Genomic DNA, 16,957 nt, shown 5'->3' on the forward strand with positions numbered 1-16,957 from the left:
ACTTTAGTAAAATGTCACCGGTGTTTTACTGCTGCTTGATTAAAAAGACATATTTGTCAAGAATATTTAAAGGGTAAATGTTTTTGTATGAGTCTGAGTGCATGTTTGTGTAACCAGGAGGCACCAGTTAGCAGAGGTCAGATGGGTCTTCCTGCCTGTTCTTAGTCTCAGATCCTGTTAATGGTTTCCCTCCGCCCCCCCCAGAGGGAGTTACAAAACATAACCTGACCTGACCAAAACATGAGGCTTCCTCAGTCAACAGCTGCTCGCCTCAGCCAAGAACACATAAATGACAATTATGTAATGTTTCAGGTAGTATCAGTTACATTGATAATTGAATTTAATAACTTATTTATTAGGCCAATACAACAACAATGTCCACATCAGGACCATAATGAAACCTATACAAAATGAATAGGCTACAAAAATAAACCAACTAGATTATATACATGTTCTAAAGAAAGAATATGTGGTTGCTATTTATGGTAGTGGCTTACTGGTCAAAAACAATAAAGCTTAGTATCGGGTCAAAAGACTTGGGTCCCTTTTTAATGTAAACATATGACACTCATCTTTTATATAGATCAGTGGTCCATGACAATGAAAACAACTAAATGAAACACAAAATTCCTAATTACTTCTGTTCCACTAAACATGTCATAGAGACATTCCCTCTTATGCCTGTGGGGATGGAAGACTCAAAACCGCATGTAATTGTTTTGCAGGTGAGCTGTTGCTGAGTGATACAAGGTCAGCGAGAACGTCAAACTAAATATCTGCCACCATAGCAACATCACAGATTCCCTCGAGGAGATCCCTGTTCTGAGGCAAATTAAACACATGTATCACCTCCAACATGCAGTTATATTGTTGCAAATTACATTTGTGAAATTAATCTCGCCATATGAAAGGGAGAAAGTGGCAGTTTTATGACTGCAGAATCATTCAGATGGGGCAGATTGAAGCTTGCTGACTGAGGTATGCAGTTATTCATCTTCAGGAAGCATAAAGGTTACAAACCTCACATCATCATGACATAAGACTTTGACTTCTTAGATAAATATGAAAGACTTAAATGAGTCACACAAAAGCAAGTTCGTATTTGCATGCGAGTCTAACTAAGGTTTAACTAAGGTTAAAATATTTACCTGTTTATGACAGAACGTCACGATGACATTCCCGGGAAATTTGACTAAAAAAAAATAATCGTGACTGTACATGCTTATTATGTGCAATCCACTTAATGTATTTACACCACACAAATTAAAGTATATCATTTGGGACGCTCAGACAGAGACACGGTTAAAGGGATAGTTCATCCAAAAAGAAAAGATTTGCTGAAAATGTACTCACCCCCAGGCTATCCAAGATGTAGATGAGTTTGTTCCTTTATCAGAACAGATTTGTAGAAATTCAGTATTATCACTTGCTCACCAGTCATTTGCAGTGAATGGGTGCCGTCAGAATGAGAGACGAAACAGCTGATAAAAAGATCACAACAACACAAAACCAATCCACAACACAACATCCCATAAATCAAAAACCTGTAAAGCAAAAAGAAACAAATCAATCAAAAACAAATCCATCATAAGTGGGGTTTAACCTGTCGCTGATCCATAACAACGCTTCCTCCAGTGATAAAGTGCATCTCCTATTGTCCTCTAAAGTCAAAATCAACCAACATATTTGTTTAGAACTGTTTTGGACTGTTTTCACTTGTAAGCGGTGCTTGACTATTACAGAGGACTCACATTTTAGCAAGAATTTGAAGTTAAACATGTTGGAATTACTTCTTGCAAACAGCTATTTGCTTCACAAGATGTTAACTGATAGACTGGAGTGGTGTGGATTACTTGTGTATTATTGTGATGTTTTTATCAGCTGTTTGGACTCTCATTCTGACGGCACCCATTCACTGCAGAGGATCCATTGGTGAACAAGTGATCCAAAGCTAAATATCTCCAAATCTGTTCTACAAACTTCTCTATTGATGGCTTGAGGGTAAGTAAATTTTCAGCAAATGTTCATTTTTGCATGAATTGTGCCTTTAACAGTTGGCCTCTTTCAGTGTTACACAGCGATATGCAGTAGATACAGGGGGTTGAATCTGTTTTAGAATATAAATGATGGCTTTTAATTTTCTTTTCTTTTTCATTTGCATGTAAGAACAGTAAGGAATCCACAAGCTTGCTGTGTTTTCAAACACTGGTATGAACATTTGGTTTCCAACTGACCACAAATTGCCAGAATTAAGATAATCACCATATTCTATTATAACTGAAATGCCGCTGATCCATGTTTTATTGCTTTTTTTCTGGGTCAGTTTTCCGGCAGAAATATGTAATCCCTTACTGGAGCTTGGGTTCTGGTGTAAAGTTCACATTTAAGCAAAGTAATAATGACTCAACGGTCAGGCTTTAATTGCAATACAGAACATTGCGTGGAAGTCAATCATTCCTGATATACAGCTTTAACTCCTCCTTGCATATTATGTTTGGCTGATTCTTGGAGGCTACAGAAAAGGGCCTCCCTTCTCATGTGTGTGTGTGTGTGTGTGTGTGTGTGTGTGTGTGTGTGTGTGTGTGTGTGTGTGAGGGGGTCTGTGTTTGTCAGCATTACCTTTATCAGTGCAGCGGCCACCTGCTCTGTCTCATTGTGGGTCTCTCATCTTCTGCTCTTTCAGTGCTTTATCTCTATCGGAAATCTAAGAAAGAGGGACAGACAGAGGAAGGAAGAGAGAGAATAAACACAGTGTGTGTAGCAGAATGTGTTTCTCACAGACGGATGAGATGTGTGATTGGGCTAAAATGTAAATTTACTCACAAATGAAAATTATTTCAGTGAATAAATCCCAGTCTTTAATGAATCATTTGATCTAGTTCACATATATATGTTTTTATTTTAAAGACCAGGCTACATTCAACAAACAACCAACATTATTCATAATGTATCCATTTATGTTTAATGGGAAAAAGCCATATGGGTTTGGAACAACAAGAATAAGTTAATTTAATTTTGAATATATATATATATATATATATATATATATATATATATATATATATATATATATATATATATATATATATATATATTTGAAAAGAAAGATTTGTTTTGTGTTGCTTTTTTGTTTTTCTCTTTTTAGACACTCTAATTAAAGATGATTGCTTCCAGCACACTGCATGAGTGGGTTGTGTAAGCAGAGCTAATAAAGAACAGATGGTAGACAAGAAGCGTTCCTCACCCAAAAGTACATGGCACAATTACACAAAGTTACAAAATATGCATCGCTTTCTCTCATGTGTCAGAAAGATCGATCAGAATCTTATTTGTTAAAAGAGTAACAACATAAAGTCGCATCCTTCCCTTCCTCAGCAATTCCATCTCAAAACAATTTTCTGTAAATCTGCTGTTCCATCCTTTTACTATGTTGCTCGCAAGCAAATCCTACTATGGTGAAGCTTTGGCTCATTAATATTAATAACTCGACTTGACGTAGCCCCAATAGGCTTAACCGATTGGCTGCATAGGCGAACCTGGTAAATAAGCGGTTCTCCTTAATATTAATGAGGCAACTTGAAACAACACTCAAAGAGGGTTACGAAGCAACGTAATTATGCTCTAATTAATATTCATAAGATAAGTCTTCACCATAGTAAAATTCGTAATTTAGTCAGCATGATCCGAGGTGTGTATGAAGGATGTAAACGTCTTGCCTATGAGCCAATCACGTGTGGCCCAAGGATTGTCGAGCCAATGGCTGAGCAGACAGGCGCGCTCACAGTAGGAAATGAGGGGTTTACCTCCGCCTGTACTTACTCGACGACATGTGAATGTTAGAAAGTTACACAACAGTTTTTAAGGTAGATGTGTTGCACTGAACGCGGGTTATGCGTGGGGTCCCAGTGTCCGGCTGAACTACAGGGAGGATGGCGAGCGATATGGAGCCAATAAAGAAAGATACCAAGAGCAACCCGTCCGCCACGGCGAATCTCTTCTCACAGATATTTTTCTGGTAAGTTATTATGCCTCTATGTTATACAAGAGAAAGAGGAAGGGGACAGTTAGCTGATAAGCTTATGGGCCAGTTTATGTATTTTTCCCTCTGAAATTAAAAGCCTGTGTCAAAGAATTTAAGCTTTGTGACTTTCGTTCCTTCTTGTGTACATTGTCTGAAACTAAAGACATTATTAGTTCAACCTTATTTTATTCAGAGGATTGTAGGTGTCTTTCCATCAGTTGTGTATCTGATCCAGTGCTTTGTTTGTCCTGATCACCTCCCACTTCTTTTCCTTCCCAAGAGCTGCTACAGCAAATGTGACTCTGGATTTCCAGTATTTTTCCCGGTGTTCACTCTAATAGCTTTCATGTACCGGAATAGCCATGTGGGTTAGTGACGAAAGAGGATCTGACATGATACAAACGTTCTTAGAACGTTCTAATGTTGGTTTCATACAATTCTGAAAAAAGTTTGAAAAAAGTGACTCGTTATTTAATAATATTTGATTTTATTCTTCAGTCTTCATTTTAATTATTTATTGTTGGCTAATTCTTGAACATAATTAGTCTTAATGATTATCTTTATAACGTTTTAAAACATTTTTTTCTTTTCTAAAGAAGGATTGTTTATGGGATTACTCTTTTTGAGCAAATCATGGGTTTCATAAAAAAAATCTTATTTTTTGTAAATGTAATAACATTGTTTTTTTGTCACAAGACAAAAAAATGACCTCTTGCTTTTTTGGTTACACCACACTGACTTTGATTTGAAGGGTAGAAGTTTTAGAAAATAATTTTATTATAAAGCAAAAAAAATGTCTGTTTTCCATGCCAAACAAACTTTTTTTTTTTTTCCGGAATTTTTTTCTTACAATCACTGAACGGTTACACCACCTAGTAGCCATTTTTGACATTAATCAGAGAATATTCAAAACTGTTTTTAATTCAGAAATAAAAAGTATGTTTAAGCACAGCATTCATTTTATTATGTCACACATTATTATTATTATTTTTTTTTAAATTATTATTTAATGTTGTTATTCCATTTTATTTTGTATTATCAGTTCATGTTATGGACCCATATGCAAATCTAGCCATTTGGCTTTAATGTCAGAGGGGTTTTAGGTTTTGTTTTCCAACACTTGACTCTCAGGAACACTGTGCAATGCTTATAGAAGAGAGCATCTGTTACTGTCATTTTAAAGAGATTGCCTACCTGCATGTATGTATGTATGTATGTTTGTTTGTCATGAAACGTGTGGTTTGTACACTTTAGGCGGCTGTCATCACTCATCAATTATTCAGCATCCTTTGTACTAATTTGTAGGGTTGCAAAGGGGTGGAAAATTTCCGGTAAATTTCCGGAAACTTTCCAAAAATCCCTGGAAGATTCCAAAAAAATCTTGAAAATTTAAAAAAAAATTCTGGAATGTTTCCGAAAGTTACTGGAAATTTTCCACCTTTTGCAACACTAATCCTTTGCCGTGCACATTTAAAGCATTCTGTTGACCAAATTGTCTTTTCTCTTCTCATTTGACGCCAGCTGGCTGAACCCTCTTTTCCGTATTGGATCCAAGAGAAGACTTGAAGAAGATGACATGTATAAAGTGCTTCCGGAGGATGGGTCCAAGAGACTCGGGGAAGAACTGCAGAGGTGAGTGAGCCGCTGGGAATAAACCGACTTACTGTATCAACAGACTCTTCTCACGCAAACCCTCAGAGTATTTCATTGTAAAATATTTGCCTCAGTAATTGTGAAATATGAGAACGCAGGCCAGTGTGGTTCCCAGTAGCTGTTGGGGAAGTGATGGCTCACACCAGTTCATTATCTCTGTAATCATCCATACATTAACAACATATGAAAACTGAAATGAAGGAATGAGTTTAGGCTGGTTTAGTATTCCTAGAAGGAGCCGTGGCTGGGCACGTGGGACCAGAGACAGTTGATCCTGGTGCTGTGGATTAAGATCAGGCCCCGTAACCCAGGAAACTGTGTGTTCAAAATCCACAAGGGGTGTCTCATTAGCTACCACAACTCTGCCTTACAACAGATTTCTCTTGTAGACAAAATATGCTGTAAGTTGGCTTGGATCATCAGCCAGATGGAAGTCAAAGTCAGATCATTTACTAAAGCAGTAGAACACCTCTCCTCCAGCCACATGTTTTGATGAGCATTCATGTTTACAGCACAAAAGGTGTGGGACAAGATAGACATTAAAATGTAATATTTAGGGTTGGGTTTTTTGCAGTAATAATCTGTAGAGGGCAGATAATTTGGAAGGTTCTACTGTTGCTATTACAGGAGCAGAACTCTTGGCGGAGGATACAGAGAGCAGGGCGTGAGGGAGTGTAAGGTTAACGGCCCTTCTGGTTTTCCTGCTCACTTTCCTTTTGTAGTGTACAGGAAGCCACCCTGAATCTAAAAGACAGACTTCTCATTATGTGAAGTATACACATGTGTATAAGCAGTTTACTACATTAATGCTATGTTTTTTTCTTTAAACCAGTGAAGTATTTATCTGACACAATCTGTAGAAATGCAAAACTAGAAACCACCATAATGTTTATATCTGATGGAAAAAAATATATAATGTACAGCAGCATTTGACTAAATATTGAATTATTTTAAAAATAATTATCTTTTTTATATTACAGCTAAAAGGTAAGAAAATGCTGCACAGGCCGCACTTTTATCTAACACTGTTGACTGTGCATCTTAGTTGACTGTAACTGAAACTTGAAATCAGAAATTAAGTTGACGTTACATGGTCTTGTCTTATTACGAGCAGTTCTTTGGTCTTTGTAAACCTTTATTTAAATACAAATGCTTTGAAACATCTTTCCTTTTGGCTTCTAGGGCAATGCAGCCTTTTCGATTACGGTTGGATAAACACCAAATACTATTTAAGCATTGTTTAGGCAAACAAAAAAAATGCAGCGTTTGTAATAGACTAACAATAGTTTTTCCCAGTTATTTTAATATATGTACTTATTTATTATTAATAAATGAATTATTGTTTATTTATCTTTCCCAATAATTATGTAATAAAGAATTAGAACAATAAAAGAAATGCCTCCCCAAAAGAGTAATTCCCTCAAAACCAGTAACATTGCATTTACACATTTGGCAGACACTTTTATATGAAAGCAACTTATACCACGTTCAAGGTGTTCATTTATATCAGTTCACGTGTTCCTTGGGAATCAAACCCATTGAATGGTCCCGTTTCACAATCCAGAAATTCCCAATTACTTAACTTAAGTGTCAAGTTTTGTCTTATCAACTTTTTTCTCTACTTGAATATCCCATTTCACTCAGAAATATGTCACCTTTCAGAAATAAAATGGGTTGCATAAAATGGGAGAGAACCACTGATAATCAGCAGTCTCCTGCCAAGTTTTTATCTCCAGCCGTGAAAGCATGGAAATGAATGACAGTGAACACAATCCTGTCATTCATTAAAAAGCACCTCCACACACAGCGTTTCTCCAGCCTCTAATCATGCACTTTAAAATGGATCAGTGCTGGTTCATTTAGCACAGAGCTCTGGGATATGACATCAATTAGTGAAGCTTTTATTGCGATCAGCACCATGGAGTGCAGTGGGGCCGAGGCGTAAACACAAATGTTCTGCCTTGAAGTAAACTGTTATTTACAGATGTAGAATTTACGGCCGGACGTTACTGCTGGAAAACATCAACTGAAGAGGCTCAGCAGCTGTTTTGAAGAAGCACTTTAGTAGTTTTCCTGATTTGGGTAAAATGCATTAGTTTCTGCTCAGGATTTGTTTCTAATGTGCCTTGAATGCTTTTCATGTGACCTGTATTCTTTACATTTATATGGTGTTTACATGGCCTGTACATCATACACTCTTGTTACCTGTTCACCGGGTGGCCCTTGTGGTCCAGGACTGGACCTTATTAGATTCGCATTCTTCATCCTTTTAAGCTGTGTAATAAATAATCAAGATTTATTCAGCAAAAAAGACAAAAAAGTCTGCATAGAGAATTTTATTGTAGACTAAGTGTTAACAAGTTTGTCTGTACGTTGAAGTCATCATACCGTTATGTTTTATGTGAGATGACACAATGTGGGTAATAAAGGAGCATTATAATTGTTTTATGATATCCTATTTCTCTCCGTGTCAGCATAATTTATTAAGCCTTACTCATCTTTTTCTTTTTCCCACACTCATAGCTACTGGGACCAAGAAGTGGAAAAAGCAACCAAAGAACTCAGGACACCCAAACTCACCAAAGCCATGATAAGGTGCTACTGGAGATCATATGCAGTACTGGGAGTGTTCACTCTTATAGAGGTACGTTCTGATCCAGGACTTTGCATGATATGTTGTATGTGGTACACAATGTGAAGGCAGCAAAGCTCCCCTGTAGTTTGCTATAAATCTAGTGTGTTTTCACACTACATTTTAGGGATGCTCCGATCCGATATTCAGTATCTTTATCGGCTCCAACTCTGCCAGATTGGGTAACGTTATCGGTCAGACAAGACCAATCCAAATCTGATATCGTGCATATACTATTCTGTGTCATTGTTAAAGGGATACCCCATCCCAAAATGAAAATTTTGTCATTAATCACTTACCCCCATGTCGTTCCAAACCTGTAAAAGCTCCATTCGTCTTCGGAACACAATTTAAGATATTTTGGATGAAAACCTGGAGGCCTGTGACTGTCCCATAGACTGCCAAATAAATAACAGTGTCAAGGTCTGAATACTAAATCTGCCATCAGACGTGCAATCTGGGTTATATGAAGTGACAGGCACACTTTTTGTAAGCAAAGAAATCTAAAATAATGACTTTATTCAATAATTCCTTTGTCATCTGTCTCCTCTGTGTCTCTCCATATCACCGTATGCTGTGTATGCTCTTCTGTATCATCCGCGCCACAAGGATGCGCTGTTTCTACGTGTATTTAGCTTTAATTTGAAATAAAACAGTGCATCCTTGTTGCGTGGATGTACAGAAGAGCATACGGAGACTGTTGACGAATTATTAAATAAAGTCGTTATTTTTGTTTTCTTCGCTTAAAAAAAGTGTTCCCGTCGCTTCATATAACCCAGATTGCACGTCTGATGGCAGATGGAGTATTCGGACGATGACTTTCATACCTTTCCTGGACCTTGACACTGTTATTTATTTGGCGGTCTATGGGACAGTCTCAAGCCTCCAGGTTTTCATCCAAAATATCTTAAATTGTGTTCTGAGGACAAACGGAGCTTTTACGAGTTTGGAACGACATGGTAAAAGTGATTATTAACAAAATTTTCATTTTGGGATGGAGTATCCCTTTAAGCCTTTCAAAAGGCACAAAAACATTATAAAGCACCATAAAGTTTTCGTCCACTATATTCCAAGTGTTTCAAGGTACAGATGAATATTTAAGTTAAAGATGTAAAATCATGTTACTTTCTACCTACCGGGTGTCTGTTAGATCACAACACTGGAGTAGGGAGCACTATATGAATCGTTCTTCATGCGAACAGTAACAGTAATGCGAACTTGCTGCTCTCTATTAGAGCCTTAAATATTATAATTCTTTTGCACAATGAATGATTAATAGCCTTTCCAGTTCTGTCCTATCTGTCAAATGTTGCTGCCTCATTACTGTGCTATACATTTAAAATAAATGTCTTTTAATTTTATAGTGTGTATTTATATAGAAATATATTTACCTGTTTTTCATGTTTGTATTTTACAAAGATACAAAGAGCAATGTGTAACATGTTTTTTTTATTTGTTTCCTACTAAATAATGTTTTTTCACTAAATGTTTAGATTTTATAAAATTATTGTGCACTCATGATTTTTCTACAGTACCTTTTGCTGCTAAATTATCCATGAACCTAGTTTATAATAGTATTTTTGTCATAGATAATGAATATGTATTTTTTCATGTGTTATTTTTCTTTATAATGAAGTTGTTTATATTTAGTAGATTGTGTTTAGTCATTTACTGTACAATTTTTTTTCTCTTGTTGAACACAAAAGATATTTTGAAGAATGTTGGTGACCAAACTGTTCACGGTAGCCATTGACTTCCATAGTATTTGTTTTTCTATACTATTGAAGTCAATGGCTACACTGAACAACATAATTTATTAAAATGTTAATAAATTACTAAATTTTTTCTACAAATTTTATGAATTCAGTTGATATAATTTTATCAAAATGATCGAGATGATCAAAATTTTATCACACCATTTAAACAGATTCCACTTAAAAATTTGGGGTTCTACTTGCCTTGATGTAGAAAAGGACTGTAAAAAAATTGCCACCAAATTTCCTCATGTAATAACAACAAGGGTGTGGATGTCTTTAGGAATGTGCATGTCTAAATCATAGTTATTTCACATTGTTATTATCTGATGTTTCTTCTTCCCCATTATAGGAGATGATTAAAGTGATTCAACCAGTGTTTTTGGGAAAACTCATTCTGTATTTTGAGAGCTATAACCCTGATAATGCAGAGCTGTACGAAGCTTATGGGTATGCAGCAGGCGTCTCTCTCTCCACTCTGGGTCTGGCGTTACTCCACCACCTCTACTTTTACCACGTCCAAAGAGCTGGAATGAAAATCCGCATTGCAATGTGTCACATGATCTACAGAAAGGTTAGATTTTCTTAAAAACCAAACCTGCTTTTCAATAAAAAAAAGTTCTGAGGAGGTGCCAAGTTACAGTGATAGTACCAGATGGTAGTACCAGGATTTTTAATAAGTACCATGTTTGCATAACAACATGGATGTTCACATGGGAATCAGATTCTTCAAAGAGTGGTCCATAAAACTCCTCTACTTTTTTGCAGGTGTGCCACATCTCTCTCTCTCTCTCACCCCCCCCCCCCCCTTTTTTTTTCAATGATGTGTCTGTTGATATAAGTGATAGGAATGATTTATTTGAGGGTAATTCCTTATCATGGTTTCTCCCACAAGCCTTTTGATTTGTTTCTTCTTTTAGGCACTGTGCCTTAGTGCCACAGCTATGGGCCAGACAACCACTGGGCAGATTGTTAACCTTTTGTCAAATGACGTCAACAAGTTCGATGAGGTAGGAAATTTCCATAACTTCTTTGTCTTTCTCTTAAGTGTTACAGTCACCGGTTGTCCATTTCCTGTTTTTGAAGCAGGTCACTCAATGTTTTTTTTTTTTTTAATGGATTTAAGCATGGCGCTTGTTTGGTCAGGGAATTGTTTTGTATAGTTCACTTTCCAGTTAAAAGGCAGCACGAGGGATTTACCGTAAAGGGCTTGTGTTACTGGGTAACAGATTGGCAAGTGTTCAGAGTACCAGGAGAGCTCTCAAATAGGTCTTCTTAACCTTTTCTGCATTTACGATCTGACTTCGGGTTATTGGGAAATGAAAATGATTAGTTAAACAGTTTAAACTGTTTTTGTGTGTTGTGGTTTCTGACATACAATATAACTCAACCATTGATCAGTCCAGTGGAGTCTCCAGCAGAGTTATTATCATTATGTGATTGATAGTAACTGTATGTGATGTATTGGCTGTGCGTGTGCGCCTTAGAACATGATTTTACAGATTTAATGCAGCTCAGTCAACACATGACCATTTTAAAGCTTGTTTATTCTTTCTGAACAGTTATTCTGTGTATTTGTAGTAGGACTGTTATTGTTCTGCATCAGTCCTTGGAGGCATTTCTCTTGCATTTACCAGCAGACATCAGAGGGGTTCCATGAAGAATTACAGGAAGTTCGGTTTTTGTTCAGACCAAGTTACCCGAAATTAGAACTTTGAAGTTTAAGCTCCCTTTTTGTAGATTCTAAAAATAATCTCTGGGGCTGTTTGTAATATGATATTACAAAAGCAGTACACCGTGTCCCAGATACTACACTAAAATATTGTCTCATGAACTGCAACATGCTGCGTCTTGGTTTTGAGCCACTATGTAGGGGCTTATTATATGAACGCTGATGATGGAATCAAGATATTGATTTTATGTCAAAAATGTGAATTTTATGTCATTTAAATTTCAAACCTGATGCTTTATAAAAATTACTGTTGTGGTACCAAGGTACATTGATCGTTAGTAATATTGTACTTAGTCTATAGCATACCATGGTACTCCGTGGCTCATGTACTATGATATTAACATGGTAATCCAGGAAACACACCCTACTGTTCAAAAGTTAAGGATCAGTAAGATTTTTATTTTTTAATTAAAACTTTTATTCAGTTAGAATGGAGAAAGTGACAGTAAATACATTTATAATGTTACAAAAGATTTCTTTTTCAAAATTAATGCTTTTCTTTTTAACTTTGCTTTCCTTTATTTCTCGAAGAGTCCTAAAAACCTATCAGAGTTTTCACGAATATTACTTATAATATTTATAAAAAAATCAAACAGAAAAAATTTATTCAACAAATACAACAATAAAATCATATTAATAAACAAAACATCAAAATACAATCAAATAGATACCATTTATTTTTTGAAAAGACTGGTGTAATGATGCTGAAAATTCAGCTTTGCATCACAGGAATAAATTGCATTTTAAAATCTATTCAAATAGAAATTATTATTTTAAATTGTAATTATAATTCACAATATAAGCTGTTATTTATAAATGAATAATTTATTTATTATTATTATAATTATTTAAAATAATTGCAGGCTTTTATGAACATTAAAGACATTTAAAAACTTTTTTTTTTTAAATGATCGACCCCAAATTTTTGAATGATTGTGTTTGTATGTGTCCAAAAATGGTGTTACTATAGTAACACATCCAAACCCATGGTAATAACATGGTGTTTTTTGGTAAATTTTTTGGGTAGTGATGTAGTATGATATAATTGTCTGTTGTTTTGTTCACATCTCTTTTCCCAGGTGACTATTTTTCTGCACTTCCTGTGGGTGGCGCCTCTGCAAGCTGCAGCTGTGATTGGTCTGCTTTGGCAAGAGATTGGAGCATCATGCCTTGCGGGCATGGCAGTTTTATTCTTTCTTATGCCACTTCAGACCATTTTTGGGAAGCTGTTTTCAAAGTACAGGTACAATCTCAGGATTTCTCTGGTAAATTGTGTTAGCAAGTCTAAAGCTTTATTTATTTATTTATTTATAAGAAGATATAGCTCCGAAATGTTCTCTCTGTCTGTCTCTCTCACAGGAGTAAAACCGCAGCCTTCACTGACAGTAGGATACGCACTATGAATGAGGTGGTGTCTGGTATACGTATAATTAAGATGTATGCCTGGGAGAAGCCATTCGCAGCACTGGTTAATGATGTACGAAGGTAAAAGGATATAGATTTATTTAGTCTGTTTTAGGGGTTGCATAGACTAGTCGAGTAATCGACTACTTTAACCACTAGTCAGTGTTGTCGGAAACAATCGAATACTGGAGCGTACACAACATTGCATGTAGCTGTTACTTTCTATTACTTTCTCTATGTTACATGTAAAATTAAAATATGTAATGTAATAATTAGGGGTGTGCCCGAAGCCAAATACCTTATTCGGAATGGCACAGATAATGGCTTCAATAACGAATAACGGATAAGGAATAATTCTGCCTGAATATTTGGCTGAGGCTGGCACACTCTGCTCTTTGCTAGATAACAGTTGAGCCAGGGGATCAGCGCAATATTATACAAAGACCTCTAAAGTCACGCAATAATGAGTGTTTGAAGTGAATGAATGTAAACTTTATGAACGAAACACCGCATTGCTGTTGCCTCTCCTTGCATCTTAGAAATCAGAGCTTGGTAAGAGTAATATCGCCTATAATAACACATCATACACGGTATATTATTTGTATATTTTTAATAAAATGTATAATATAATATAATATAATATAAATATACATTTAATATGTAAGGCAATGATTTAAACCTTAGGCTATGCTATGATACATGAATGAATGGAATAAGAACAGCACGCTCACCAATCAAACAGCCGCGTTGCGCATCTCATTCTCTCAAAAACCAAACCAGCTCTCTCTCTTAAGAGTAGGCTAATAATCAACCTAGATGCAGATACATTTTCTACTAGGCCTACATGTTTGCTTCTTTATCTTTTGCTGGTTTGTTTAGTCAGTTCAAAAAGACTCGCTTAGAGAATTCTGCGTAATGAAAATGTGTTCAAATGATCACTAAACATTTGTCATGACGTCTCTCTGCTTATATGATCAGTTTATTTTTGGAAATTAATAATTATTTTACTTTAAATATTTGTTCAGTGATAACTACGAAAGAAAGATATCATAATGGTCTTATCAAGTAACTGTATGAAGTTCCACCTGGTTTTATCCAAAAACAGATACAAATAATTTTGTGACTGTTACATATACAAATACTGGCTGTTACATGAAAATTAAAATATGTAATGTCATAATTCTAAAATTTTGACAATTAACGTATGTTAGGTAATTGTTGCATTAGGCTATTAATTAATTAATTAATAAACGTTTATCGATAAGAACTATTTCATGTGTATTCATTTACAGTAGCATGAACCACGAGCAGTCGAGTAACTCAAGTATTTTTTATAGGGGTGCAAGATAAATATCGGCCGATAATTAATGCACATCTTGTCAGTAAAGCAGGTTCTCTAATCAGTGGTAAATTCCATCAGGTGCGTGATTGCACATAGAGCAGCTGTTACTACACAGAGCCGTTGATATGCATTAATTATCGGCTGATATTTATCATGCACCCCTAATTTTTTTAAATAAGAAATCGTCTAGCGGAAATCAGTAGTCGTGCAACCCCTAGTCTGTTTGCACTGCTGTAGCTCTGACATTCAGCAGAATTCTTTACTGAAGCCGACAAATGCAAACTGCAAGCACAATCCAATGCCATAAACTCATGACTACAACAAGTTCTGTTCACATACTTTTGTACTGTGGTTCAGGACTTGGGTGAATGTCAGCAAGTTTTTAATAATGTTTATCATAATTTGAAGCCATGAAATCTCAGCTTTATACTTGCAGTGCCACAAACAATGCTTCTTCTAATCTTATTTGTGGTTCTGCTTATAATCTGTCTTTTTCACTATAAAAAGACAGAATGAACTTTATTGTACAAACCGACCTTGTAAAGTCTCATCCAACTCTTAGACATAACACTCTTATTGATTTTTGGTCATAAATAGCTAAAAACTCTCAATTGTTTGTTTTGGTCTTGTAGGAAGGAGATCTCAAAAATCATGAGCAGCTCTTACCTCCGAGGACTGAACATGGCCTCGTTCTTTGCGGCGAATAAAATCATCCTGTTTGTGACGTTCACTGTGTATGTTCTGGTGGGCTACAAAATCTCTGCCAGCCGTGTGTTTGTGGCTGTGTCGCTGTACAGCGCCGTCCGCCTCACTGTTACTCTGTTCTTCCCTGCTGCTATCGAGAAAGTGTCCGAGTCTGCCATCAGCATCCGGAGGATCAAGGTACTGTCATCAGGCCACATTTACACTATATCTGATTATATCTGATTTTTTAACAACCAGCTTAAGCTGCATTTGCATTACACACTTGGTGAAAAAACCCAAAGTAAACATACTGACCCAGAAATGCATCGGCTGAAAAGGAAGTGAAAACAGCATGATTTGCAATGGACTCTGATAAAATGATAAAGCAAGCATTTTTGCACTCAGTGTTTCAAAATACATAAAACTTCACCATGACTCCACTGGGTTGAGCCACTATTGCTTTTTCAATTGACGTATGACTCGTATTGACAGGGGAATATCCAATTTGTCCCCTTAACTGACAGACTCAAATGCACGTTTATAATATGTGATTCACATTAGATTTATTTCCACATAGGAATGAGAACCAATCTGAGAATCCATGCGAATTGGTTCCCTTTTACTGTAACGTAAATGCCAATCTTTGTGAAGTTACAGTGTTCCCACATATCGGAAAACCTAAAATTGTGATTTCCAGGTCTGGGAAAGTCACAGAAATTATTGCAGTCTTGAGAAAAAAGAAAGAAAAAAAAACAGTGCATACTGCATGGATTATGTGTGGTTAACATTTCCTTTATGACATTATTTGATCAGACTGCCAGTATATAAGGAATTTGAACATAAAATTGAATTAAAAATGAAAAATAATCATTTTAATTTCCAAGCTGATAACTGGACTTCTGGACACTTTCTTTTCATAATGTGTATGTTTGCTATGAATATTTACACACACACACACACACACACACACACACACACACACACACATATATATATGTATGTATATGTATGTATATGTATATATATGTATATATATATGTATGTATATGTATATATATATGTATGTATATGTATATATATATGTATGTATATGTATATATATATGTATGTATATGTATATATATATATGTATGTATATGTATATATATATGTATATGTATATGTATATGTATATATATATGTGTGTTTGTGTGTGTATATTTTTTATTAATTCCAGTATGCAACAAATAAGGAAAAAGAAGACAGAAATTTGCATGTTAGAAATGAGCAAGTTGATGCTCACAAACTCGTATAACATAAATATACTTTTATATTTATATTTATGTCATACAGCATAAATGTACTAAATAAACTTTCGATATAAATAAATGAAATGAAAGATGATTTGCCAAGACTAACAGCTTCTCAATCTCTGGCTCCTCTGGTTGTGCCGAAGTGCTGCAGGTGTCAAATTCAGGGTTAATTTTAGATCTACTCCAAAGTTCTCACTGACACAGCTAATGTTGCATAAGGCATACCTGCAGATTTTGTAATCATGGAGTGTCTGCTTAGAGAAAGAAGCCTTTATATACAAAGCAGATGATTAATTTTCCGATTTGACCTTACATTGAACTCACTTCTTCCACTTCTACTAATTTGTGAAAACCAAAGGAACTCAATGTCATTATAATAGTTTTTTTTAGGTGTGATGGTCTTGTGTTCATGCATCATAAGTGTCTGTGGTCTTTCTCTCTCA

The 16,957-nt window shown here is 35.7% G+C and overlaps 1 protein-coding gene across 1 annotated transcript in view; it reads left to right on the top strand.

Annotated features, from left to right (window-relative positions):
* Positions 1 to 3,766: 3,766 nt before the first annotated feature.
* The window catches only part of LOC109055432 (ATP-binding cassette sub-family C member 4-like), a 33,636-nt gene continuing 20,445 nt past the window's right edge, over positions 3,767 to 16,957 (top strand). Inside the window, exons 1-8 of the mRNA XM_042757716.1 lie at positions 3,767 to 4,015; positions 5,543 to 5,653; positions 8,198 to 8,318; positions 10,413 to 10,634; positions 10,981 to 11,070; positions 12,872 to 13,035; positions 13,152 to 13,277; positions 15,171 to 15,420. Of these exons, the coding sequence (XP_042613650.1) occupies positions 3,930 to 4,015; positions 5,543 to 5,653; positions 8,198 to 8,318; positions 10,413 to 10,634; positions 10,981 to 11,070; positions 12,872 to 13,035; positions 13,152 to 13,277; positions 15,171 to 15,420 (1,170 nt within the window). The 5' untranslated portion in view covers positions 3,767 to 3,929. The remainder of the gene's footprint in view (positions 4,016 to 5,542; positions 5,654 to 8,197; positions 8,319 to 10,412; positions 10,635 to 10,980; positions 11,071 to 12,871; positions 13,036 to 13,151; positions 13,278 to 15,170; positions 15,421 to 16,957) is intronic.

The sequence above is a fragment of the Cyprinus carpio genome, chromosome A6 (assembly GCF_018340385.1).
Source record: "Cyprinus carpio isolate SPL01 chromosome A6, ASM1834038v1, whole genome shotgun sequence".
Classification (NCBI taxonomy): Eukaryota; Metazoa; Chordata; class Actinopteri; order Cypriniformes; family Cyprinidae; genus Cyprinus; species Cyprinus carpio.